The sequence below is a fragment of the Hyaloscypha bicolor genome, assembly GCF_002865645.1.
Source record: "Hyaloscypha bicolor E unplaced genomic scaffold K444scaffold_87, whole genome shotgun sequence".
NCBI classification, from domain to species: Eukaryota; Fungi; Ascomycota; class Leotiomycetes; order Helotiales; family Hyaloscyphaceae; genus Hyaloscypha; species Hyaloscypha bicolor.
Genome location: NW_020194589.1, coordinates 1,533,373 through 1,557,141, shown reverse-complemented (window position 1 = coordinate 1,557,141; position 23,769 = coordinate 1,533,373). Strand labels below are relative to the sequence as shown.

Here is a 23,769-nt window from a genome sequence, read left to right as displayed (position 1 = left end):
GAAACGAGAGAAGGAGATATGGATGAGGAGGCCAGGCCGATGGCTCAGGAGTGGGTGGGTGTGACGATACCGTCAATGACGCTGCCCGGTGGGACATATTTTGTGCCACAAGGAGAAGGGGTGTATGTTGGGAGTGGGTATAGACAAGGTCCAATGCATATTTCAGTGGGACCGCAGGGGGCAAAATTTTATAGAGATTAGTAATCTAAGGTGCTCTGAAGATGCGAGAGGTGCGCGGGGGGCAGAAGTTTGGTTATCTGTGAGAGAGGTGGGAGCACAGCCTTACTCGTGTTAGTTTCATCTGAGAATTGTTATTATTTCATACACTTGAATATCAGCACTAATCTTGATCTGACACACCATCAGAAGAGCAGATCATTTCCCAAGCCCTTACAACTTCCTCCTGCTGTTCCTCACTGTAGAAAGCCATCTCTTCTCTCCCTTGAACTAACCGACTAAGCTCAATATGTCCATCATAATCAGCTGCAAACAATTTGTGCAACCCCACAGAAATACCTTGCAGGGAATAGGCTGGAAGTCCAAACAACCCTGCCCCCAATCAGAGATCATACTGTGAAATTATTTGGCAATTAGAACACTCACCTGCTCCAGGCTTGAGAACCAAGCCTCCAACTCCCTTCCCAATACCTGCGATTGCTCCAATGGTACCGTTTTCTTGAGCGCCACGAATAGGCTGCGTGACTAGACCAGTTATGCCGTCGTAGAACCCATACGCCAGTTCCTGCACTCGTTAGTGTGATGTCTCCTGAATGTTAGAAAACACAACAGTACCTTGGCGCCGACTCTGACCCCGCTTGCAACCCCCCTCACTTTCTCCTGCTCCCTCACCATCGTGTCGCCATATGCGAGTGGGATACTTCTGTAGAATCAAGAAATCAGTAATTCCCACTACCCAAAAGTGGCAGGGGGCCCCAGAACAGAAGGGTAACTGCTCGCGAATTACTTACTGAAACCCCCGAGCAAGGCCAAGACTGAAATGAAGAGGAGAAGAGAGATAGGCTTTGGTGAGGCGGCCCATTCCTTTGCCCGTTGTGATGACCACTTCAAGAGATTGGTTTAATATGTCCTCCCAAGAGTCCCCAAATTCGTCATGCCGTCCCTTACCATGCGTCTGAAACGGCGCAACGGTAGGGTTTTGAGAGATAGCATCCCCTCTTCGATGCTCCACCTCTATTCGATGAGAGCGATCAGAGTTATCCATCTTTTTGATAACTTTCGCCGTTCCATTGAAGACTCCTCTAAATATCTGCACAGGCAAATTAAAAGTCTCGTACGCAACATCGCCAAAGGACCCTAAGAAAGCGATCGCGCCTCCAGTGATGGGATCAACGGGTCGATCTTCGATATGATATTCTTGGTGTCGGTGTCTATGGGGAAGTCAGTTAGTCACTACCTGGTTTCGATCAAAAGTTGTTCCCAAAGTTAACTTACATGGAAATTTCTTTGACGCTAATCAACCCCCTGTGAAGCAGAACAGCCGCAGCAAGGGGACTCAGCTGAGTCCCAGAACCTTGTGTGCGGTTTATTTCCCATGCAGCAACCCTCTCTGAAAGAATTGAGCATCTTGAGTGCTTCTCCGGGAGAGAGTCGTGAAAGCTTCTTGCTGCATTCTCACAGCCCTGCTCTTGCTGCAGCCTCAGAGCAGTCTGCCTGGCCCTTATTCTCGATTCTGGATGCAACGCTTCTTTGATTCGTTGTGCGAGTTTGTCAGCCGTTTGTTCTCGGTACTGAATTGGACGTGAACCCGCGTCTGCATTTGCAACCATCTCTCCCCAGAAATGTTGCTGTAGACAATTAGACATTGTTCTAACCACGGGAAATGACTTACATCTCCAAAGAAAGGAACAATGACAGTCGGCTTGCCTGACGAAAGACTTGCTGCAGTTGTTCCTGCGCCTCCATGATGCACAACAACTGACACTCGCTCGAAAAGCCATGTATGTGGAATATTTCCAAGGAGAAAAATATTTTTCGGAAGCTCCAAATTTGTGTTACCAAGACCTCCCCAACCCTTCGATACCACCGCTCGAACGCCGGCTCGTCTAACTGCTTCGAAGATCATGGATGTCATTGCATCTGGATTATCCACAACAATAGATCCAAACCCGATGTAAACCGGAGGATCTCCAGCTTCCAGGAATTTTACCAGATCAGGCGGTGGTGTGTAGCAATCCCCAGGAGGAAGAAAGAGGAAGCCTGAAACCGAGATATGAGAACCCCAGTCCTTGGGCTTCGGCAAGAGCATAGGAGACCTGTGTGAATTCAGCAACGAGAACCTATGACTGCGCGCAGCGAAAGGTTATTACCAGCAATACGTATATGGAATCTTCAGCCTTGTGATTAGCCCAGTTGCCCACATTAAATTAAGAGGTGCAAGGCCGAGCTTTTCCTCCCGGAACTTATTGATCAGGTCACCAAGCCCATGCCAAGTCAGCCGTTCAATCAAGGCATAAGAAAGCCGATTGGTCATTCCAAATGCAAGATCCGAGCTCTCTATATGTGCAAGAGGATGTGGAAATGCTTCAGTTGGAGAATAAGGCATCCTACTAATATGAGTAAGTGTCCGTATGCTACCTGGCTCTCGCACACTTACGTGAACATCAGATGTAGAGGAATTCCCAATCTCTCAGCACAATGTATGTGAGCGAAGCTGGGAGGATTCGCGATGATGGCATCCGCAATGAATGGCTTCGCTTGTTGGTCTCGAATATTGAAGCGCGATTGATGGTGGCTTTCATCCATCCCATCACCTGGTTCGATACATGCTCTCCAGCATCCCTTCAAAATTGCATACATATTTTTTCTCTGCTGTTTCACTTCACCGCTGCGTAAAGATTGGTAGCTTGGGAGAAGGCCGGGATTCCGAACCATCTAAAGAATCTCAGAGTCAGTATTACTTGATTTGAAATTTGTTGTCGTCCCGTAACTTCCGGAGAAATTCACATCAGGGAAGAAACTCGAGACGTACGAATGCCATGAGTTCTTCTGGATTGCCATCAATGCTGAAAAACTCCAGTTCATGTCCCTCAACGAAATCTTTGAATACTGCATGTGTAGCAATCCTGACTCGATGTCCAAAGGACTTCTTCAGTTTTAATCCCAAAGCGACGAATGGCTGAACATCTCCACGTGATCCCACGATTTGGATGACAATATTCAATGGTGACGGGGGTGGAGCAAAAGGACGATCCATCACCGAATTTGATCCAGTGGTTTCTTCCTGTAGCAGCCTATCATAAATACTAGCATCAAGGTTCGGCTTCCTGGAAAACGGGTGAAAGAGGTTGGAAAGTTTAGATTTTCTCCGACGGATGTCCAAGCTGATACGGCCGCCATCTACAAAGATTGTTATTAGTCTATATCCCTCTAATTTAGGAATAGCAGAACGAGACCATCAATGCTAGCAGCTGTACTCAGAGAGTCGTGATCACGATTCAGATTCGACAGCTCTTGGATGAAGAGCGATTCTCGACTCATGTTGAAATTTTGGTGCATTCGTAGAATAGGTTCGAAGTAAATCATAAAAGTTTACTCCTTTGCAAATGAATAAAATAGAAGCAAGGCACCGATGAGACTGATGTAGTTCGGGGGTCATGACAAACGAATACGAAATTCTGCCGCTGTTGATTGTCGATACGAACCGACCTATAAGAAGCAGCGATCGAATGATCGTGGCGGACAGAGAACACCACCTCATGGGAAAGGAAATGATCTGCTTAGACTCTGTGGAAAATAAAAGTGATGCATGACGACGAATACCTAATGCAGTCACTGTTGCCTTAAACGTATTCGTATTCGGCGATAAAGTGGTTACTCTACTTTTAGATACTTAATCACCAAACTTCGTCAGAAGGGTATGAAAGCCACCCGTCAGGTCTGGATATTCACAGAGGCCACCATGTAAATCACCAGCACGAGGCTTGAAGACTGTTGCCATGAAGGTTCCGAATCTTATATATACATTTGTTCTGTCCGCAAATGCCATTGCCATAGGCGCCTCTCCTGATCCTTCCCTCCTACTCGGTCCCATTTTCCCACCTCCTCGATATCTAGGCACGAATTTCGGGTTTCTCGCAACACATTCTCAACTATCGTCAACTCTCAGAAGAACCCTGGAGCAAGGCTACGGTCCATTCGGAAACTTCACGCCAAATGCTTCTTCGGTCTCTATCTCCATGACTAGCACGGCAGAAACGCCAGCAATATATTCATTTAACTTTACAGGTTCGGGTCTGAATGCTAGTGCCGGTGGCACCGAGAGTGTTTCTGTCGACACGGTGTTCAGAATTGGGAGCATCTCTAAGCTTTTTACGGTGTATACTTTCCTTTTGCACAATGGGCTGGAGCTATGGGAACGGCCAATCACTAAGTACGTACCGGAGCTCTGCAATATATCCCGAAACTCAGACAGTTTCGCAAATTTGGACAGAGTGAGATGGGAAGACGTAACTCTTGGTTCGCTTGCAAGCCACATGTCTGGCATCGGGCGAGATTGTGAGTGCCGTTACATTCGCCAGGGGGTATCCAGCTAACGGATTCGGTTTTCAAAAAGACGGAAGTGCAGATCTATCCCTGTTTCAATTTCCATGGACTGAGCATGGCTTGCCTCAACTATCCCGTTCTGACATTCCTACGTGCGGTGGGAGTGAAAAGCACCAGAGACCTTGTACACGAGAAGGTATGTAACTTGGCCCCTAGAAGAAGTTAAAAGTCTAAGATTGACACTCTCAATAGAGTATTTTGAAGGTTTTGTGCATCACCACCCTGTCTTTCGGCCGCACTCTACTCCGATATACTCGAACACAGCGTTTCGAATTCTGAGCTATGCTCTCGAAGAAATAATAGGAGATTCGTTCGATAATATTATCGAGGAATGTGTCTTCAGGCCCTTGGTGTTGAATCATAGCGGCATGCACAAGCCAGCTGATAATTCAGGGGTGATACCCCAGGGCGACAGCATGTGGTCTTATGACATTGGTGACGAAGGACCGTAAATTCACCAAACTTTGAAATTTGGCATCGCTGACAAAGGAAACAGGGGTGGTGGCATGTATTCCTCATCTTCGGACCTGGCAAAATTCGGTCGAGACATATTGCTCAGCGCTCAACTTTCCTCCTCTGTCAGACGAAGATGGATGAAGCCGATGGCGCATACATCAGGACAGACGCTGTCTGTTGGCGCTCCTTGGGAAATATGGCGCACACGAAGCAATATAACAACTGGGCATGCCGTCGATTTGTATACCAAAGGCGGCAGCATTGGCTTGTACAACTCTCTCGTCGTCCTGATCCCGGACTACCAAGTCGCTGTTTCTATCCTGATTGCTGGGCCAGAGGGTAGCGTTATACAAGCAATTGCTGAGACGGTTGCTCAGATGTTCATTCCTATTATCCATCAATCGACTCGAGAAGAAGCCACAAAGAATCTTGTGGGTTCTTATGTTGCAAATGACAATCTCAACTCATCGATGATGCTGAAAGCCGACGATCTCGGCTTGATAGTAGAGAAGTGGATCAACAACGGCTCTGATCTTCTAGATCTTATTGAGACATACTCGCAGATCACAAATGGAGGTCATGTCAGGTCGGTGAGGCTGTATCCGACTGATTTGGAGGACCATATTGGTGAAGAGATTAGAGTGGGATATCGTGTCCTCTTTGATGTCTCGACAGGGGAGAAGCCTGGGACGAGGGTGTTCGATCAATCTCTGAATTCTTGGGGTCAAATAGATCAGGTTACTTATGGTAAGACCGGAGTTGATGACGCTGTCCTTGAGTTTGATGAGGATGGCAGTGCTGTCTCGATCGAGGCTCGCGTTCTTGGTGTTAAGCTTTTTAAAGCCTAAAAGTAGTTCCAACATTGATTATTTGCCTGGATGGAAAGGAACAAGAAAGCCGATGATTTTTAGTCACTCATGAAGTCGGGGGTGAGGTGGTGGGGGGACGAAAGGATCCTGAATTGAACCTCTGAGTTACGGGTGTGTGACTCCCACGTGACACAATGCACAACCTTTTTCAACCTTTGCGCCTTCTCTTTCTTCCTCGTTTCACGACACGTCAATCAAAATATTCTCTGCTCTAACACCGCTCACATGAATCCTCATTCCCCCTCTTTTCAAATGACAGGATTCCACATTATCTCGAAATCGGCGCGTGCTCCGTGAAAGCACGCGCGGAATATCACTTCTCCCTCCTTCAGGTTTCATCACCTCCTTGACTCGCTGCTGCAGCCCCATCACCTAGAACCTGATCGAATTTCTCTTCACCGTCATTGAACATAATCGCAAAATTGATATCAGAGCCGAATCTGTCCTTCAATGACGCCCTTACCTATGATCCGTCTTCGGGAATCTCTCAAGGCAGCGGTGGAGCGCAACCGGTCGAGGCCCCACAGAATCTCCTCATATTGGAGTACGAGAGCATCACTTCAAGAGCGAGACAAAGCAGTTGACGAACACAAAAAAGAATTTAATTATTCACAAGATAAATAACTTTACACAAAAGTCTCGTCATCCACCGGTATATTACAGTATCTGACACAGCAGCGGCTGGCTAGCCTAGTCAGCTCTTTTAGCGCCCCTTCCAATGCAATTTCCCTTATTTCTTGACATCGAATCGGTCCAGGTTCATGACCTTGACCCAGGCTGCTGCAAAGTCAGCCACCATCTGGTCCTGCCCACCGGCCTCTGCGTAGACCTCAGCAATGGCCCTCAGTTCGGCATGTGAGCCGAAGACGAGATCTGCACGCGTAGCCGTCCACTTTGTTTTGCTCGTGGCGCGGTCCTTGCCCGTGTACAGCTCACCGGTGGAGTCCGGGGTCCACACCGTGCTGATATCAAGCAGGTTGGTGAAGAAGTCGTTGGTGAGCTTGCCAGGGCTGCTCGTTAGGATACCTTTTGAAGAGCCATCATAGTTAGCGCTGAGGGCACGCATACCACCAACGAGCACCGTCATCTCGGGTGCCGTCAGCGTCAGCTGCTGTGCTTTGTCGACGAGGAGCTCCTCGGTGCGGGCAAGGGCCCAGCCAGAGCTGTTGCGGAAGTTGCGGAAACCGTCGCCCTGCGGGTTGAGGTTCTCGAAGCTGGCAATATCTGTCATATCCTGGGTGGCGTCCACACGGCCAACAGTGAATGGCACTTCGAGGTTATTGTAGCCAGCGGCAGCAGCAGCCTGCTCAACAGCTCCGCATCCGCCGAGGACGATAAGATCAGCCAGCGAGACTTGCTTGTTATGGTGGGCATTGTTGAAGTTGGTCTTAATTGTATTCAACTGGATGCGGTAGTTAGTATCAACGGCTGTATTGCCAAAAAAAAAAAAAAAAAACATAATGGAATGGGCCAAGACTTACGGCGGCCAGGACTGTCTTTAGCTGTTTGGGGTTGTTCACTGCCCACGAAGCCTGTGGTTGCAAGGCAATGCGAGCGCCATTAGCACCACCGCGCTTGTCACCGCCACGGAAGGTCGAGGCAGAGCCCCACGCCACAGAGACGAGGCTTGAAATGGTCAAACCAGGGGCGGCAAGGATTTGTGCCTTCAATGTTTTCACGTCGGCATCATTGATGGAGTCATAATTCGCTTTGGGGAGGGGATCTTGCCAGATGAAATGCTGCTTGGGCACCTCGGGGCCAAGGTAGCGGGCAATGGGACCCATATCACGGTGAAGGAGCTTGACTATTGTTTTCTATGTCAGTAAAGATTCGAAGGTCACAGCAAGAAAATCTGCGAGGTTGAACACTTACACCATGCGGCGGCAAAGGCATTGGTCAGTTTGGGGAAGTCATTCACCCAGGACTTGGCAATGACGCTGTAAACGGGATCAACAAGTAGTGCAAGATCGCTGACCAGCATAGTGGCGTGGCGGAACGTGTGGTTGAATGGATCAGGGTAGTCAACAGTGCTGTCCAATGCTATGTACTGCAAGGCGCCTGCAGGGCTTTTGGTCAAAGTCCAGTTGTTATGAAAGAGGCTGTTCAGATAGTCTGACAAGAGACGGAGTTAGTGCGTGGGACCGGTAGGAGCGGGAAGGATGGGCTTTACCATTGCTCCATTTCGTTGGCGTCTTTGACCAGATAACTTCAAGCCCACTGGTGACGGCGTCATCAGCATTTCCAGTGCCAACGCTGTTGGCCCATCCAAAATCCTGCGCTTCAAGGGGAGCACCTTCTGGAGGAGGACCCAAGGCTACAAAGCACACGTCAATATGGATTGCATTTACGGTGAGCCGGTGCTGCCTGAGAAATACTCACCTGCGGTAGTTGCGCCGTGTGCCTTGCCAAAGGCGTGACCTCCGGCTATCAGGGCAACGGTCTCGGAGTCATTCATACCCATTCGGCCGAAAGCCTCACGAATGTCGAGGGCTGACATCTTAGGATCACCATTACCATTAGGGCCTTGTGGGTTGACGTAGATGAGGCCCATATGAGTAGCGGCAAGAGGCTCCTCTAATTTGTTGGCGCGCCCTACGAAGTCGGTACTACCATTATACCGGATGTCATTTCCTTCAGGAACGAAGGTTGTCTCGGCACCCCAGAAGACGCTCTCATCCGACTGCCACGTATCGGGACGACCAGCTCCAAAACCAAGGACAGGGAAGCCCATATCCTCGAGGGCTACGTTACCGGCAAAGAGCATCAAATCGGCCCATGAGATGGACTTGCCATACTTCTTCTTGAGGGGCCACAGTAGACGGCGGGCTTTGTCAAGATTTCCGTTATCGGGCCAACTGTTCAGCGGAGCAAAGCGTTGCTGACCCTGTAAGGGGAACAAAGTGGTTAGCCCTCAGCATTCAGCAGCCAGGGATCAAGAGTTATACCATGCCACCACCCCCACGTCCATCAACGGCGCGGTAGGTACCCGCACTGTGCCAAGACAGACGAATGAATAGACCACCATAGGTGCCGAAGTCTGCTGGCCACCAAGGCTGCGACGAGTGCAACAAGTCTTTGAGATCCGACTTGAGGGCCTGATCTACATGGCGTCAGGCCATCTGCATCACATGACTCAACACTCGGTGCTACTTACAGTCGAGCTTATCGAAAGCGTCGGCATATTCAAAGTTACCCCCGAAGGGATTCTGTTCAGGTGAAAACTGGCGGAGAACATCCAGCTTCAGCTGACAGGGCCACCAGTCATGACTCCGAGTCCCACCACCGCCTGCGTCGCTGATGGAGGGGCACTTGCCGAAAGAGTTAGCGAGCGTGGTGAGGGATGGTTCGTCCCCTCTGGCGGCCAAGAGGTCTCGCTTGCCAACGCTGGCATAAGGACAACCTTGGGCAGAGACGAGGGGCAGGAGCCCAATTAGTAAGGACCGTATGGAGGGTGCCATGATTGAAGTAATCGGCAGTCTAAAGATTGGACATGGGAGAGTCGGGCTGCAATCTGGGCCGATGAGAAAGGGAGAAGAACGTCGTGTCTCTACCCTCGTGGCCTCTACACGACCTTTATATTCCACTTGTGCACAGGCGGAGAATATTAGGAGGCTTACACCTCAAATTCTCACGTGCATATTGGCGTAAGCCGATATTTGGTTCGTTGGCGGTATTATACGAATCTCAACCTCATTGGACGCCCAGAAATCTAAATTATTGCCAGACGGCACTGCAGCAAGGCTGCTGTTAGAAAATCTCCACTACAGTGTGACCATACAGGGTCATTCTGGCAGTCCCTGCATGTAGGTTTGCCTCGAGCTTCCTTCTTGGGACCTACCGATTCCACCCCGCTCACTAGGTTAGAAAACAAAAACACACAAGGAAGCTGCTCGAACATGCGTACCGAGATTGATCGTCAAATGTAACGTTGGGACTTTACATGGGCATGGGTCATCCTTGTAAGGCCAGCTGGGATTACAAAGTTTGAGCGAGAAACCCCCGAATCTCTTTTTCCCCGCTTTTTATGATCATCTCTGTAAGCTAAGCTGATCCTGACTTGGCATACGAGAACGGAAAAGAACGAGCAAAACCGATGAAAGAAGCCCGTGATTTCTTGGGCCCGCATGAGTTGGTAAACACCAGCTGCCGGAAGTGGCAGTGTGTAGCGGCTTCGTCCGTGTCGCGGCACACTTATTATTGTCACATTGAATTCTCCCCAGCTGCCGAACAACCTTGAACCTTGGCTTGGAGACCCCTGATTTCCACAACCCCACATCCGGCAATGTCGGTTGCTGTATCGGCTCTTGTGTTGGTTCGGTTAGCTAACCGAAGCCCCTGAGTGATGGTGGCGCTTGCTGCATTTTTGTGCGACCCTCCTTCACTCTCTGCGGCCAGTCCTGCGTCCGCATCGTGGCTCGTGTCAGCTTACAGATTTGAGGCTTCTGGGGTACCACAGCTTGCCTGCATATTTCCATCAAATTTGGTCAATGCTCTCTCCATTCTATTTTAAAATATTCGGCACCAAGCACTCATTAGAGCCTGAGGTTTAAATCGGAATGGCTCCCTCGATCTCTCAAATAACCCATGTCGTGTTTTGGGGCTGGCTGGACGCTATTCATTATTTGCGCAAAACTTCCTTTTGCAGCAGCAACAAGCCACAAACAAGCCAATGACATCGCACAGCACATAAGGCTCAAAACAACCAATATTAAGCCTCAAAGTCTTAAACAGACGATTTTGTTCTGGGCACTTGCCGTGAGACATGTTTCAATGAATTCAGGTACCCGGGAGTGCTGCATGCATCGTGATTCGTGAAATTGGATCGTTTTGCTTTGGTCGTGCAGAAGGTGGAAATTATTTTCTAAAACGCGATCACGATGGGGCACATTCTGTGCGATCACATGCTGGTTAGATGAGATGCGACTTCGAGCAAGCCTTCGGTAGTGATTTCAATTAGCTGCATTGTTGAGGCCAACGTCGATCTACTCAGTCGATCAATCACAGGACGTTGATTTTTTGTCCTTTCTCTCTGTTATTACATTTGTTCCTATTTTTTTCTTGCTGCCTGAGTAGTCTCGCCTCCGAGTTCCTCGCCATGTTTGTTCCCCCATTGTCACCCCTTGAATGACTAAGCGCTGTACCGCTAAAGCCTTGTTTCACACTCAACTCAGTCAAGACAATTGTCTTGAAGTTGTCTGATGGGTCTCACCGTTATGCGGCTATCTTCTCTCACGACCTGTTTAGGGGATTTTTAGATCACCGGTAATCTTACAATTTAGGTTCTCCTTTTGTCCATTGAGCCTTTTCCACATCGAATTTGAAGCGCTTGCTGCTCTATTCGCGGACACCTGAGGAGACCCCTTCTACGACACATTGCGATATGACTTTCTATCCTTCCTCAAGAACATCGTTGTTGAAATACACCACGTTGACAACACAAAAGCCTCCCTTCACAAGCCACTATTGTCGCCCCTCCTTTTCCTCTGAGCTGCATCATTTTCCAAATAAATGCTCTTCAGTTCATAGTAGGTCGCTCCCCCAAACGACGAGAGGCAACCAAAAACGCCAAACCTCTCTTCTGCCTCCTCGCGACACCTTCCACAGCTAACACAACTGTCTGCATACTGCCCGTTGCCTTCAGCTGAACAGGCCCCTATCTGCACCATCATGACCAGTCTCCCTCTGCCAAGCCTCGAGCATTTCCCAAATTAAACCTCTTCTACTCCGGAGCACTCCTCTTCTCCTCCCAATCGTGATTATTTGTACTCGATGTGATGCCCAGCTCTTGGTTGGACTCCGAAGTACGACCTTTGCTTGCGTCCGACGCTCTGCATCCGAGCTTCCGAAACGATGCGACTTGCATTCCAAATCACGCCCATCAAATTAAATTACCCCGCTTCATAGGGAAAGCTGTAAGGATCACTTGTGCCAGCGAACTTTTAACTTTGCGACTTATGACTTATGACTCGGCACGTACGCTTCAATCTACTGAGGCTTGGAGTCACATTACATTGCACTTGACGTTGTGCACATTACAATCCAAGTTTTCGTTCCTATTATTATTAAAATATCGCGATACTCTAACATGGAAAGCTTAGACTTAGCGAATATATATTTCTCCCTATTATCTTTAATTTAGAATAACCGTCGACAATTCCTCGCTTTGCTAGGGTCGACTTGCAATAGCAAGTGTCGCGCCCACGTGGCCTGGCTCTGGGCTTGGAAAGCAGGTTAGAGTGGCTCTTATTCCGAGAATACTAAACTAAGGAGAGAAGTATGTAATAGTCGGACTAAACGTTACTTCTAAGAGGCCCTACTCATAGTCGGCGAAAGCAATCTGTCCCGCGCTAATTTGTATGTAATTTTATACCAAAATTAAAAAATCGAGAAAATCAAAAATTTTACCCGCCAAATTTCACGGTAACACACAACTAAAAAGCCTTCTTTGCTTTATAATCTAATTACCCACACAATAAAGTAAAATTTAAACCCTAAGAAGTAAAGCCTAATACTTATAATTTAATCTCTAATTTAATTTTATATAAATTGCTTTAAAAGGCATAAAGTTATGTGTCCTTTAATTATCTCTTTATCTAGTAAAGCATTACTAGCGTATTAGCTACAGCTGTAATGCCCAATAAAATTCCTGGGACCACATAATTTTATGCCCCGCCAGCCAAGCCAGAGCCCCCTGCCCACGCTAGTAATGTCTCACCGGACAAAGAAATAGTTTCTATCTCAAAATTTGGCAATTTTCACGCTTATTAAGCATGGGACACTTCGCTTTTACGGGACAAATGGCTTTTGCCGATTATAGGAAAGGCCTCTTAAAAGCAATATTTGGTTCCACTATTACAAGTATATATATAGCAAGCAAGCATACTAAATATCGTAGCCCGATATAGCCAAGAAATAACTTGTATAAAATTTGTTACGATAAGGTAATATTGCAGTGGTGGTGTGACGGCGGGATCGAGGCAATGGCCAGGGCTCAAAGATCCAAGAATCTCATGTATTGAAAATACTAAGCTAAAGAGAAGAAGGAGAGAGAGAGGAAGGAAAGGGGATAAAAGGAGGGAAATACTAGCTAAAACCACTGAAACGCCGGCTAGCTAGGTGAAACCAGTCATGTGACAGCCACGCCCAGCCAGCGCCGTCACAGGTGGTAAAGAGCTTGAATTGAGCTAAAGGCTGTGCGCCCGGCTAAAAGCACTGGCTACACGCTAAGTCACGTGCAGTGACACCACGTGACTAGTGCCACGTAACAAAATTTAAATAATTCTAATTATTTAAACTTATATGTAAAGGAATTAATTATAATTAAAAAAAATTAATAATAAAATAATAAGAGAGTTATATTAAAAAGAGATAAAAAAGAAAATAATAAGAAAGGAACTCTTATAAAATAAGTAAGATAAATTAAGTACGAGCTTAAAGTAATAATATATAAGAGTCTTTTAGTTTATTATAAATATAAATATTAAATTAGTATATTAACCGGCGATTTTTAATAAGTAATATTATAATAAAGTAGAGAATTAATTATAGCCCTTAATAGATTAATTAGAATTTTAAGAGCTTCTTAAATTCTATTAATTTGTTAAGCTCGTAAAATTAAAGTGGGAAATGTAAAGTATGTAATGCCAAGAGCTAAGTGCGCAATGTCAAGTGCAATGGTGATGTGAGCCTACAAGGGTCTGAGGCCTCCTTAATTTATAATCCCCCCACAACCCCAGATTACGGAATGCGGGTTGATATTGTGGCTTTCGACCCTTGGGTTGTTGGGTCGCAGCAATTTTGGCCGAGGATTTTGCCGAAGGAAAAAGCATAATCGTTTGGCAGTTCCGGATTGATCAGGTGAGGGGTAGCAATACGAAAATCGCGAGCAAACAAAAATTAAGGCGTTGTGGTTGGGTCAGTTCGCTCGAATTGCCCACATAAGTTTTGGTGTGATTATCGTATTGCTAGTCGGCCTAAAATCTGATCTACCCTCTCACCCGCTGTATTAAGCTGGCCAATTAGTCAACGGGAGTTATTAGGCCATTAATGTCCCCATTAACGTCGCTATCGCTGTTGCCGTCGCCCCCTAAAGTACCCTAAATATCCTTAACACTACCACTTTTCAGTGAGGATATCGCGATTTATATTATAGACTTATATACTTTCATATATTACTCGTATATTTTATTTTCGCGATTTAAATATACTTTTAGAGAGGTTTTTATTAAAGTTCCATAAAGTTTGAGAATTGGAAATAGCTATGGAGGTCGCGGCCATAAGTATTGCCCGGCAGCGAGGGAAGCACTGTAACTACAGGGCCTTGCAGGCTTTCCGGGGCCAAAATATAGCGTACAGGCCCTATAAATATCGCTAAACCTACTCTTTCTACAGATTATGGAGCCCGTAAGGTTCATCGCATTAAGTAATTGGCCAGCTTAATGCGGCGGGTGGAGAGGGTAGATCAGATTTACTGATAACACAGCAGGGTAGATCGGATTTTGGGCCTTGCTAGTCCTCACCTGATTAGCGTACTGAGTGAGTAATTCAGGTGAGAACTGTTGAACTAGCTAAGTAATAAAGCTAGGGTCACGTGCTTGCAATGTAAACCAAGTAAACGATACTGAATTGACTGCTGTTCTACAGTAGTAAGTAGCCCGTATATATAGCCCTGAACCCCCTAAGTCACATGTACTAAATCCCTATGCCAGCTGAACCGATTACAGCTATACAGGGGCATACAGCTATGCAGGGGCATACAGCTATACAGGGGCATACAGCTATACAGGGTATTCCAGCCGTACAGGGTATTCCAGCTATACAGGGTATTCCAGCTGGACAGGGTATTCCAGCCGTACAGGGTATTCCAGCTATACAGGGTATTCCAGCTGGACAGGGTATTAAGCTAGTGCACAGCCCCATGGCGTTCGGTTCCAGGGCTTACTAAGCCTATTAGGGGCCTCAGGCCCCTAATTTCAACAAGAACTGCCGAACGATTTTTGTGATGGCACCAATGAATACGGAGTTCGCTTTGGAGCTCGTAATCAATTAGATTTCTCGACGCCGATATCAGTAGCATACGACCTCTAGATCAAAGTAATGGTGCTGGCGTCCCCTCCATATTGGACACCATTCATAATACCATGAATATAGCACGGGCCAACGAGAAGGTAAAACCCCGCTCCTTGCACAAGCCGGACAACGAATGGATACGCCGATCCGTTGACGATTGCAACGAGACCACCTTGCTGCGTACTTGGCGGTGCAAGACCAATTAGACCACCTTGTGTTGCGATGAAAGCGACCGCGTGCATGGTTTCACGAATACATTTATAGAACAACGCAGCCTGCTGCGCTTCAATGCTAAGGTCCTTCGAAGAGCCGAATTCTTCGTTGTCGAGCCACAGATCAACTAGAGGCTTTTTCGCCACTTCGCCATTCTTGTCCAGACAGTGTTTTTCGTAGTTGCGGGCAAGTGCCGGGAAAATGTAAAACGACCCCCCCCCCCCCGGGGGGGGTCGATTGGGGGGCGGACTAACCTAAAGTAGAGAGGAACACCAAAAAATCTAGTTTTCCTTTAAGTTTAATTTATTATATAAAGAATTATTATAATTTGATTATTTTTCTTAGATTATAGAAAGCCAGATTATAAGCTAATAGGATATAAAGTTTTATTATATAATAATTAGTAAATTTAAGAAAATTTAAAGGTAAGGAAAGTCGGAATTTTTAAGGCACTATTAGAGCCTGAAAATTTAGCGATCAAGCGCCTGGAACTAATTTACCTCGTACGCAATTATCGCCTCGCCTATTCTATGCCCCGAATTAGAGCTCTTATATATAAACTTCCTTATAACTATATTAGGAAAACTGATTCGAGAGAAGGACTTAAGTAAGTACAAGCAACTAATTAGACATTATTGAAACTCTCAAATCCATTGATACGTCTAATCGACACCCGGGGGGGATATCGTTTTACATTTTCCCGTTTTTTTTTCGGGGGGCGATAATCTTACATTCATCTTTCCTCCTCCCCGACCGAACAAAACCACTCGCCCCTCATGTCTCCCTCCGATATGCTATCGGAGTTGGTAACGCTCATCGTTTCTCATCTCATTACCCCGAGTGAAACAGCATCAACTGGCCAGCTTCAGACACCTGACAAAGTCGCCATTTACGCAACGGTCTCCAAAGACTGGCAGAAATGTATTGAGCGGCATACATTCTCGAGTATACTACTTACACCTGCTCGTCTCGATGAGTTTGACCAGATTATTCGAGGTTCACGTCGAAAATATGTCCGTCTCATCGCGCTTGACGTGGTTCTCGATTCCTACGATGAAGAGGCGTGCGGCAGATATGAGACTGAGGAAGATCAGCAGAAAAATAATCGACTCTTCATTCGAACACTTCAACGTCTTTTCCTGACCATGAGCTCATGGGAAGGTGTACAGGAAGCTGACTTGGGCATTTACATGAGTGTGAAAGTTTACTCACCTAGTGACCTCTCACGTCTAGGACAAGAGGAAGGCAGGACACGAAGGGCACTAAAGAATAGAATAGGAGGTGCAAACGACACTCTTGATCGCAGGTTTGATAAGTCGTATCTACGCCTTGTCAACCCCAAGAATGATGGCAAGGCGTCTGCTCTGCCACATTCTGTGTCTGCGATCACTGAGATTGATATCACAGCTGGAAATTTACGTCACATGTGCCCTGCATCATGTTCTCTCATTCTCTCCAAACTGCCTGGACTCCGCACTTTCAATGCGTATTTATGGGATAATGAAAGGAAAGACTTGGATTTGCGGAAAAGGGCTCGACATGGTAGCTATTCGTCTCGCAAAATTCGTTTTCACGGCACGCTAATTCTTTGTGTAAAGAATTTGCAAGCAGCATCAATCTTTGGCCGGCTTCAATCAACAAGGTCGATCTCCAATATTACAACGTAGGGCCAGCAGATGAAACCTTTATACCGCCAAATATTCTCCCCAGTTCCAGCAACCAAGATCCCCTGAGCAGCAATCTTCGAGCTTTCTCGCAGCAACTCACTGATCTAACCCTTGCAGATATTACTATTGGGGCCTAATTTTTCTGGCCATCAGCAGCGAGCCAAACCTCAGATCCACTGTCACCCCACTGGCCCCACCTAACTTCATTAATAATCAACTACACACCCATCACCCCCTCCGGCCAATGGCTTTTCGAACGCGATCCAAACGAGGAAGAGGAAGAGATTGAATGGGGTGAAGACCCCGCGCTCTACATGGAAGAAGATGAGCTTCCAGCACCCCAAGACCAACGGGTACTCGAGCTCCCGCTTAAATGCACGGCCCGCTTAAATGCACGCCTAACCAGAAAACTAAAATATTTAATTATAAAATAACCACAAATTATATTTATAGAAAGTAAACTATTATAGAATTACTAGGTACTCTATTTTTGTACTTTATATTAATTTTGTAATAATTTTATAATTTTATTAATAATATTTATACTTTTGGAGAAATAAGTAATTTATTAAAAGAATTAATAACTTTTATAATAATTATAAATCTTATAAAATCTTTATATAATTATTTTTATAATGATTTATATTAAATTTCATAGCTTAAATATAATCTTTAAATACCTTTTAAAAGAAGAAATATAATTTTAAAATTTCAAAAATTTCAAAAATTAAGATTTATTATTTATTTTTTAATATAATTTAGAATAATTTAATTTAAAGGAAATCTTTTAATTAAATTTCCTTACTATAATTATAAAAGGAGTTCAAGAACTTAAAAGTATAAAAAATACTTATTATATATATAATTTAAATTTATTTAAATTCTTATATATTAATTAAAAATAAAATAAATATTAACTTTTAAATATAGTTCTTGCCTTATAAGAAACTTATATTATTAAAAAAATTTAATAAATACTTATTTAATTTATTTAATTTAAAAATTATTAAAAAAAACTATAATATTTTAATATATAAAAGATTAAAAATTAAATAAAAATATTTTTAAGTTTTTTAAACTTTATATAAGTAATATAAGCTATTTTATTTAAGTTTAATTAATAGCTTTTATTTAAAACTATTATTATTAATAATTTTTTTATACTTTTTTAAAAATTAAAAAAATTAATATTTCAATTACTTAATAATACGTAAAATATAAATCTTTTATAAATAATTATATATATTAATATATAAAACTGAAAAAATTTAAAGTTATATTTTTAGATATTTTATTCTTATATAAATTAATTTTTAAAAATATTTTTTTAAGAAAAAATTTATATCTTTTATAAATCTTTAAAATAAAGTACTTATATTTACGATATTATAATTTTTAGGATTATATTATATCGCTCTTACTATTTTTATATATTATATTTCAAGAAGTAAGTTTTTTTACTAATTAATATAAAAGTTATAAAGGTATTAAAAGTATAAGTTTTCGCGATTTTCTATGCAATTCGGCCGTGCATTTAAGCGGGGCGTGCATTTAAGCGGGAGCTCGAGTAAATCCTTTCCGTAAGAAAGCCTCTCCGGAATTAATGAATACGTTCTATGTCGCTGCTGGGAAGGCGGCTGGAAAGATGCCGGTTTTGAGACAGATGTGGCTTGCTGCTTCTACGGGGACGAGATTGAGTCATTCGTTTCAATATACGGCGACTGCAACGAGTGCGTCGGTTTGTTGGAGGAGTACGCCGTTGTTTGAGCCGAGTGAGGAGGTTTTGGATGTCTGGAAGGAGGCGGCGAGGAAGAATTTGGAGGTGGATTTGGTGATCAGCTGCGTGGAGGGGTATTGAAAGACTCAAGATTGCGGTACGGCAACTTTAAGGATTTGAGAGATCGTGGAGTTCGTTTAGTCGCCGTCCCCAGAATGAGTCACTGATTTCACCAAGCGGTGTTATCCTTTAATTTCTGGGCTGTTTTCGCACATTTCGTATGTTTTTGGGGGGCGTTTTAAGAGAACTAAGGAGAATAAACGATCCCAAAATCTCATGAACACAAAAATCGGCCTCGAACAGATTTTTAAAACTAAAATTATCGTGTCTACAGTTTATCAACATCAAATTCTCAAGTGACAATGCCCTCGCCGAGTGAGCCAAATTAATTACAACCAAAATAACTCAAATGTGCCCAATCACGAAAAAAACACCAACACAATAAGCCTCATTCGCCCAGAAACTATCACTTCTGTTAGCGAATATCTACCCCATATCTTTTTCAGATGTACTTACTTCTCACAATCATTATTCAACACCGGATTCCACAAATCTACCCCTCCAAAAGTCAGCCCCATCCCATCACTCGTCACCCCAACATAATTACTTACAAAGATTAGCCAGCGTAATGCCCTGAGCAGCAGCAAAATCAAAACATCCACCACTCGTAACTATCGCATATTTGTTGCAGTTGGCTGGGATGCCGGATTGTGTTGGCCCGGGCGGAGTAACTGATGTTTTTCTTGTTGTGGGGGTTATTTTAGAGGATGTGGAAGTTGTTTTGCTGGTTGTTGTGATTGGTTTGGACGTGGTTGAGGTTGTTGAGGAGATTGTGGTGGGTGCTTTGACGCAGTAGGCGTCGCCGGCGATGAGGGATGCGCATGTAGCTAGGGAAGAAAATAAATCAGCACGAAAAAGTTGCAGAATTCAGAAGGGATGCAACCCGGAACAAGAATGGCGTCTCAACAAGGCAACAGGGGGTCTTACTTCCAACAGCGGGATTCCAAGCATAAAACTGTGCCAGAGAGATATTGTACGATGTAGCAATGGCACCACATCCATCCCCACCTTTAGCGGCATACCAGGCTTGGCAGTTTGCTACAATTCCAGTTTGTGTTGGTGCTGGTGCGCCACTTTTTGTCGTGCTCGAGCTGATTGTGGTGGTGTGCGGGTAGGAGACGTTCTGCTAGCCGGGGCCTGCTACGCAGCACTTTTGAATTTTATTAGCGTATTCGTCAGTGGGAAGAAACTATAGCACCTGCCGAAGCACTTGTCCATAATGATCCGCAATCAGAACCTAGATACGACGTAAGCAACATAGTTTTGGGGACTAGGCAGAGCGCTTACCAACTGCGGGGTTCCATTTGTAGAATGAAGAAAATGGGATATCAAATGACTTGCATATCCCATCACAAGTGTCGCTTGAAAGTCACTAATTATTAGCTTTCTCACTGTATATCAAACATGTAAGGTTATAATAATCACTGAGCACGATGTATACATCAGGATTCAATTGTGAAAACTACTTTATGAGTTACGGCTCTGAAGTCTCTCCGTTCTCCAAGGATACCTATTCCATATTTATTGCGGCATGAAAATATACTCGCAGTCTTCTGTCAAGAAAATTCTAGTAGTCTACCAGCACCCCGCTCGCCTGGTTTTTAGAATCCCAACTGTCAAAAACCACAGCTCGCTTGAGTGAGATCCGATCGAAGCATACCACGAGACTCGCGCAATTGAGTGGCAGTAGAAGATCGGAAGCCTGATATCAGTAAACGGGTAGCACCATTCACACTTACATTCTGAATACCTCAATTCACATCAAATTCCAAAGAAGTGATCTCATGCTGATTCAGAATTCACCTTGATCAGCTGGTCATCCCCTGTTGTTCCCATTATAAAGTAGAGTAACGCAATTTTCCCCAAAAAGATTATCAATTTGGGACTTATATCCACGACAATTGCTCAGCATCATAGACTCTCGCTCAGTCAGGTCACGCTGAGCCCTCTGTCCCGCTCTTCAGCGGTTCCTTTATGTTTAATTTGTGTACGGTGTACACTGGACTTATGTCCCCACATCTTTTTTCACTCATCAGCTCTCCATCACAATTCAGTCTATTCTCCAGCCATGCATATAAGATTGAATAACGGAATTCTTGCAACCAAAAATGTGGCTAAGCTGTGTGAACTAACTCTTTCAAGAACAAACTCCTGACAGCTTCCAGATGCAGGGCTATTGCACTAAATAACCTCGACTGTCTTTCTCCGAAGTCGACTATGCTAACGCCACTATTCAGTGCCTCTCCAGCCCGCTGGTTGAGGGCAAACTCATCAATCTCCCACGAAATCTTCGGGGGAGTGTGCCAGTGACTTTGTACGGTGTACATCGGTCTTATGGCCACTCTTCTTCCCACCTGTATTTGAATCGGAATTGTCACACTCTTCTTCTGATGAGTTATATTCCCCAGCGCTATTCGTAGTTCAACAGCTTGGCCACTTCTTTTTTGGTTTTGGATTCCGGTTTCTTTTGAGACATTTGAACGTGGTAGGTTCAGCCGCTTTGCACAGAAAGCCCAATCTCGTTAATCTTCCTGAGCTCAATATCAAGTCGTTCCCACACCGAATGCAGTGTTTCCTGTCTCTTCCTCATCTCGGAAAACATAATCCGACACATAAACGCCATTTTTCTCGTGCTGAAAGGCGCAATTCTTTTGGCAATGGCGAGATACTTGTACATTGAGATCAGCGTTCTCTACATCTCGTAATCGAGGCTTTCAATGAGTGATGCTACTGTCAGAGACGTTCCAATTTCCCAGGCGATATCCAGCGGCACTGGGTTCTCATTGATCGAATTGAGAATTTTGATGAGACTTGCTTGGGGTGGGACACTTGCTTTTCCCAACTATGAGCGAAGCGCAGTAGGAGTGCGCACTTGCCTCGAAGGTGGCCAAGCTCCAGCCGATTATTATGTCCTACAAGGCTCTTATAAAGACGGGAGCAACGAGTTCTGTTATCCTAACAAAATTTCTTTCCAAACAGGCCCCGGAGGAAAACTGTCCTCGACAATGCCATTGGGGATGCTGCCAATTCCTCGCCGCTCTGCAATACCATCGATCAATTCTATAAGCATTACTCGGTACTCAGAATGGCGCTCACCTCTAGACAGAAGAATGAACTCATACGGCTCGTTAGAATCAAAGAAAACTGATTCTTCAAAGCTATCAAGCGAAATGGGGCCCATCTTCGTTCCATCTTTAAGAACAAGCGTACAATTCCCCGTAAAGTCCTCGTATTTGGAAATCTTGCAAAATATCGCGATGGTCCAGAACTGAAGAAGATGGTACGAAAGTGGTCGAGGACTGAATGACAACCCCGTCGGAGCAGTGCGTGAGGTGTCAATACCAAGGGGTACGGGCGGATCGAAGCTTCTGCCGGAAGTGAGATGTGTCCAATGCTGGTTTTCAGGGTCCCGGACGGGACTGATTTTACCGGAAGGGCTTCGTTTATACCAAACGATCCAGCAGTTGTGCTGGATAACTGCCGTTATCACAGAACCATATGGATACCTGATGCGGAGGGCCCCCCTCCACCCTGCCCAAGTGTAACTCGGGAAGCCAACTCTTCGTTGTAGACTATTCCCTTGACAAGCTTCAAATGCAAGACAGACGTCCAAGATATGAGAAGGCAGCCCTTCCAGGAAATCATAACGTAGAAGACTTGAAAATCGTTGCGTAATCCCTGACATTGCGCGCAAGGTATCTCTATCATTTGACAGAGCACGTTTGGAGTAGTCCATGACAAGCGAACAGTATCTTCCTCCATGATCTTGGATTTCGTTTTTGCGAGGGCTGAGATCATTCCGTTCCGGTTTCTGTGGTTGGGGATGGTCTAAACAAGACTCTGAGTATTCGGCGCTAGGGCACCGGTAGAAGACTTTATTGTCTACAAAGTAGAGAGCTCGTCGGCAGAGTAGTTCCTCTTGGTAACTGTATACAGAAAGTTAGTGTGATATAAATGTGCCGGCAAAGATCACACTCACGTCCACCCCCTAGAACGGTAGATAGAGTTCCGCATGAGGAGTTCCAGATTGGAATACACTCCAAGAAAGACCCCTTTCTTCACCTCGACGGCAGTTGTAGTCTCAATTCGGCTGTTTGGGTGGATTCCAGGGAGTCCGGCATTTGCATTGTGGCCACAGGCGGCCACAATGGTGAGCCAAGATTGCTCATACACCAGATCCATAGCGTTCACGCCGCGTTCGAGATCGTCGCTATCGTTTTGCAAAAGGCACAGAGCGTCGACCCATAGGTAACGAACCTGTAACTGCCTGACTAAGGCTATTGCATCCTTAATTGTTCTCGGGATGTTGTGGACTTTTTCGAGGGAGCCTGCGACAAATAATTGGCTTCGATTGGACGTGGTAAGCCTGAAATTTGGTACAGTACCCCACATATAGCTCAGAGAGACATATTTTGGCACTTCTTGCGTTTCCACGAGACAGTTCTTGAAAACATCAATGAACCGTATAACGAGCAGGCCCCGGAATGCCTCTCTGAAGTCCTTGTTTACGACGGGGACACAGTCACCAGAATGTGTTGTTGTACACCTGGATATCCAGCTAGTGACTCTAGAGATGTCCAGTTTTTCAGGAATGATTGGGTTCAGAAAATAAGCATCGTCGGCGAACGTGGTGGCGGCGCATTTGGTCACGAAGCAGATGGTTGGTGTTTCTGATGCCAGCGAGGATAACCCCTTCACACTGAACACCGTTCGCTGGATTGGTGGCGGGAGGACGAGCCACGCGACACTGATGGTCTTGTCGGGATAATGCGGATTCACTTGGTCTCCCGCCCTGTATATCTCATGGGCCACACGTTTCACCAACTTACAGAGCGGACACTGGCTCTGCTGGATTCGCGACCACTCGCCTAGGTTCCATCCAAGAACGGAGTGTTGATGCCAGAGTTCAGAAGCGGCTTCTGAGATTTTTTGGGTAGTCCAGGGAATTTTGATGCAATAAGCACACAGCGGCTCAATTGTTGGTTTGAAAATTTGGAACATGGTTCTAGACAGGCGAGGGAGGATTGATTTTTAACTTCTGCTAACAAATACAAGAGGACTTTCTGGGAGAAGTATTGTGGAAAAGGTGGAAAGG

The 23,769-nt window shown here is 45.2% G+C and overlaps 8 protein-coding genes across 8 annotated transcripts; 3 read left to right on the top strand and 5 right to left on the bottom strand.

Moving 5' to 3' along the window:
• Positions 1–340: 340 nt before the first annotated feature.
• Positions 341–3,718, bottom strand: K444DRAFT_653141 (glycosyltransferase family 1 protein; the record flags this gene model as incomplete). Its single annotated transcript, XM_024885859.1, has 10 exons — positions 341–549; positions 604–742; positions 793–880; positions 969–1,388; positions 1,453–1,805; positions 1,850–2,273; positions 2,328–2,564; positions 2,615–2,892; positions 2,990–3,251; positions 3,663–3,718. The coding sequence occupies 10 exons, from the start codon at positions 3,716–3,718 to the stop codon at positions 341–343; spliced, it is 2,466 nt and encodes an 821-aa protein (XP_024735722.1).
• A 238-nt stretch (positions 3,719–3,956) lies between these two features.
• On the top strand, positions 3,957–5,867 carry K444DRAFT_531120 (beta-lactamase/transpeptidase-like protein; the record flags this gene model as incomplete). The annotated part of the gene is made up of 4 exons (XM_024874958.1): positions 3,957–4,515; positions 4,574–4,699; positions 4,756–5,011; positions 5,060–5,867. 4 exons carry the CDS (start codon positions 3,957–3,959, stop codon positions 5,865–5,867), a joined length of 1,749 nt encoding a protein of 582 aa, XP_024735721.1.
• Positions 5,868–6,439: 572 nt separating this feature from the next.
• Positions 6,440–9,459, bottom strand: K444DRAFT_562749 (catalase/peroxidase HPI). Its single transcript, XM_024876999.1, has 7 exons — positions 9,043–9,459; positions 8,834–8,988; positions 8,268–8,772; positions 8,059–8,202; positions 7,761–8,000; positions 7,370–7,692; positions 6,440–7,290 (listed from the first exon to the last, which is right to left on the bottom strand). Exons 1-7 carry the CDS (start codon positions 9,344–9,346, stop codon positions 6,619–6,621), a joined length of 2,343 nt encoding a protein of 780 aa, XP_024735720.1. The 5' UTR covers positions 9,347–9,459; the 3' UTR covers positions 6,440–6,618.
• Positions 9,460–15,813: 6,354 nt separating this feature from the next.
• K444DRAFT_416600 (uncharacterized protein) lies at positions 15,814–17,236 on the top strand. Its single transcript, XM_024872668.1, has 2 exons — positions 15,814–16,712; positions 16,769–17,236. The coding sequence occupies exons 1-2, from the start codon at positions 15,947–15,949 to the stop codon at positions 16,972–16,974; spliced, it is 972 nt and encodes a 323-aa protein (XP_024735719.1). The 5' UTR covers positions 15,814–15,946; the 3' UTR covers positions 16,975–17,236.
• A 1,998-nt stretch (positions 17,237–19,234) lies between these two features.
• K444DRAFT_613631 (uncharacterized protein) lies at positions 19,235–19,634 on the top strand. Its single transcript, XM_024880391.1, has one exon. It carries the CDS (start codon positions 19,315–19,317, stop codon positions 19,468–19,470), a length of 156 nt encoding a protein of 51 aa, XP_024735718.1. The 5' UTR covers positions 19,235–19,314; the 3' UTR covers positions 19,471–19,634.
• On the bottom strand, positions 19,600–19,779 carry K444DRAFT_484034 (uncharacterized protein; the record flags this gene model as incomplete). The annotated part of the gene is made up of 1 exon (XM_024873066.1): positions 19,600–19,779. A coding segment is annotated over one exon (180 nt), but the record flags the coding sequence as incomplete, so codon positions are not given.
• A 958-nt stretch (positions 19,780–20,737) lies between these two features.
• On the bottom strand, positions 20,738–21,595 carry K444DRAFT_613630 (uncharacterized protein). The gene has a single exon (XM_024880390.1). The coding sequence runs from the start codon at positions 21,349–21,351 to the stop codon at positions 21,166–21,168; it is 186 nt and encodes a 61-aa protein (XP_024735716.1). The 5' UTR covers positions 21,352–21,595; the 3' UTR covers positions 20,738–21,165.
• K444DRAFT_416578 (HET-domain-containing protein) lies at positions 21,488–23,756 on the bottom strand. Its single transcript, XM_024872667.1, has 3 exons — positions 22,654–23,756; positions 21,771–22,600; positions 21,488–21,713 (listed from the first exon to the last, which is right to left on the bottom strand). Exons 1-3 carry the CDS (start codon positions 23,673–23,675, stop codon positions 21,625–21,627), a joined length of 1,941 nt encoding a protein of 646 aa, XP_024735715.1. The 5' UTR covers positions 23,676–23,756; the 3' UTR covers positions 21,488–21,624.
• Between the last annotated feature and the right edge of the window lie 13 nt (positions 23,757–23,769).

Bases quoted from the DNA above. Each gene is read 5' to 3' on its own strand.
- K444DRAFT_562749 (XM_024876999.1), bottom strand. From the start codon at position 9,346: ATGGCACCCTCCATACGGTCCTTACTAATTGGGCTCCTGCCCCTCGTC. The intron at 7,693-7,760 runs GTAAGTGTTCAA...AGAAAACAATAG, and splicing joins TGCCTTTGCCGCCGCATGGT to TCAAGCTCCTTCACCGTGAT. The intron at 7,291-7,369 runs GTAAGTCTTGGC...TACCGCATCCAG, and splicing joins TAAAGACAGTCCTGGCCGCC to TTGAATACAATTAAGACCAA.
- K444DRAFT_613631 (XM_024880391.1), top strand. From the start codon at position 19,315: ATGCCGGATTGTGTTGGCCCGGGCGGAGTAACTGATGTTTTTCTTGTT.
- K444DRAFT_613630 (XM_024880390.1), bottom strand. From the start codon at position 21,351: ATGTACAAGTATCTCGCCATTGCCAAAAGAATTGCGCCTTTCAGCACG.
- K444DRAFT_416600 (XM_024872668.1), top strand. From the start codon at position 15,947: ATGTCTCCCTCCGATATGCTATCGGAGTTGGTAACGCTCATCGTTTCT. The intron at 16,713-16,768 runs GTAGCTATTCGT...CTTTGTGTAAAG, and splicing joins GCGGAAAAGGGCTCGACATG to AATTTGCAAGCAGCATCAAT.
- K444DRAFT_416578 (XM_024872667.1), bottom strand. From the start codon at position 23,675: ATGTTCCAAATTTTCAAACCAACAATTGAGCCGCTGTGTGCTTATTGC. The intron at 22,601-22,653 runs GTGAGTGTGATC...TTCTGTATACAG, and splicing joins TACCGTTCTAGGGGGTGGAC to TTACCAAGAGGAACTACTCT. The intron at 21,714-21,770 runs GTGAGCGCCATT...ATGGTATTGCAG, and splicing joins GTTCATTCTTCTGTCTAGAG to AGCGGCGAGGAATTGGCAGC.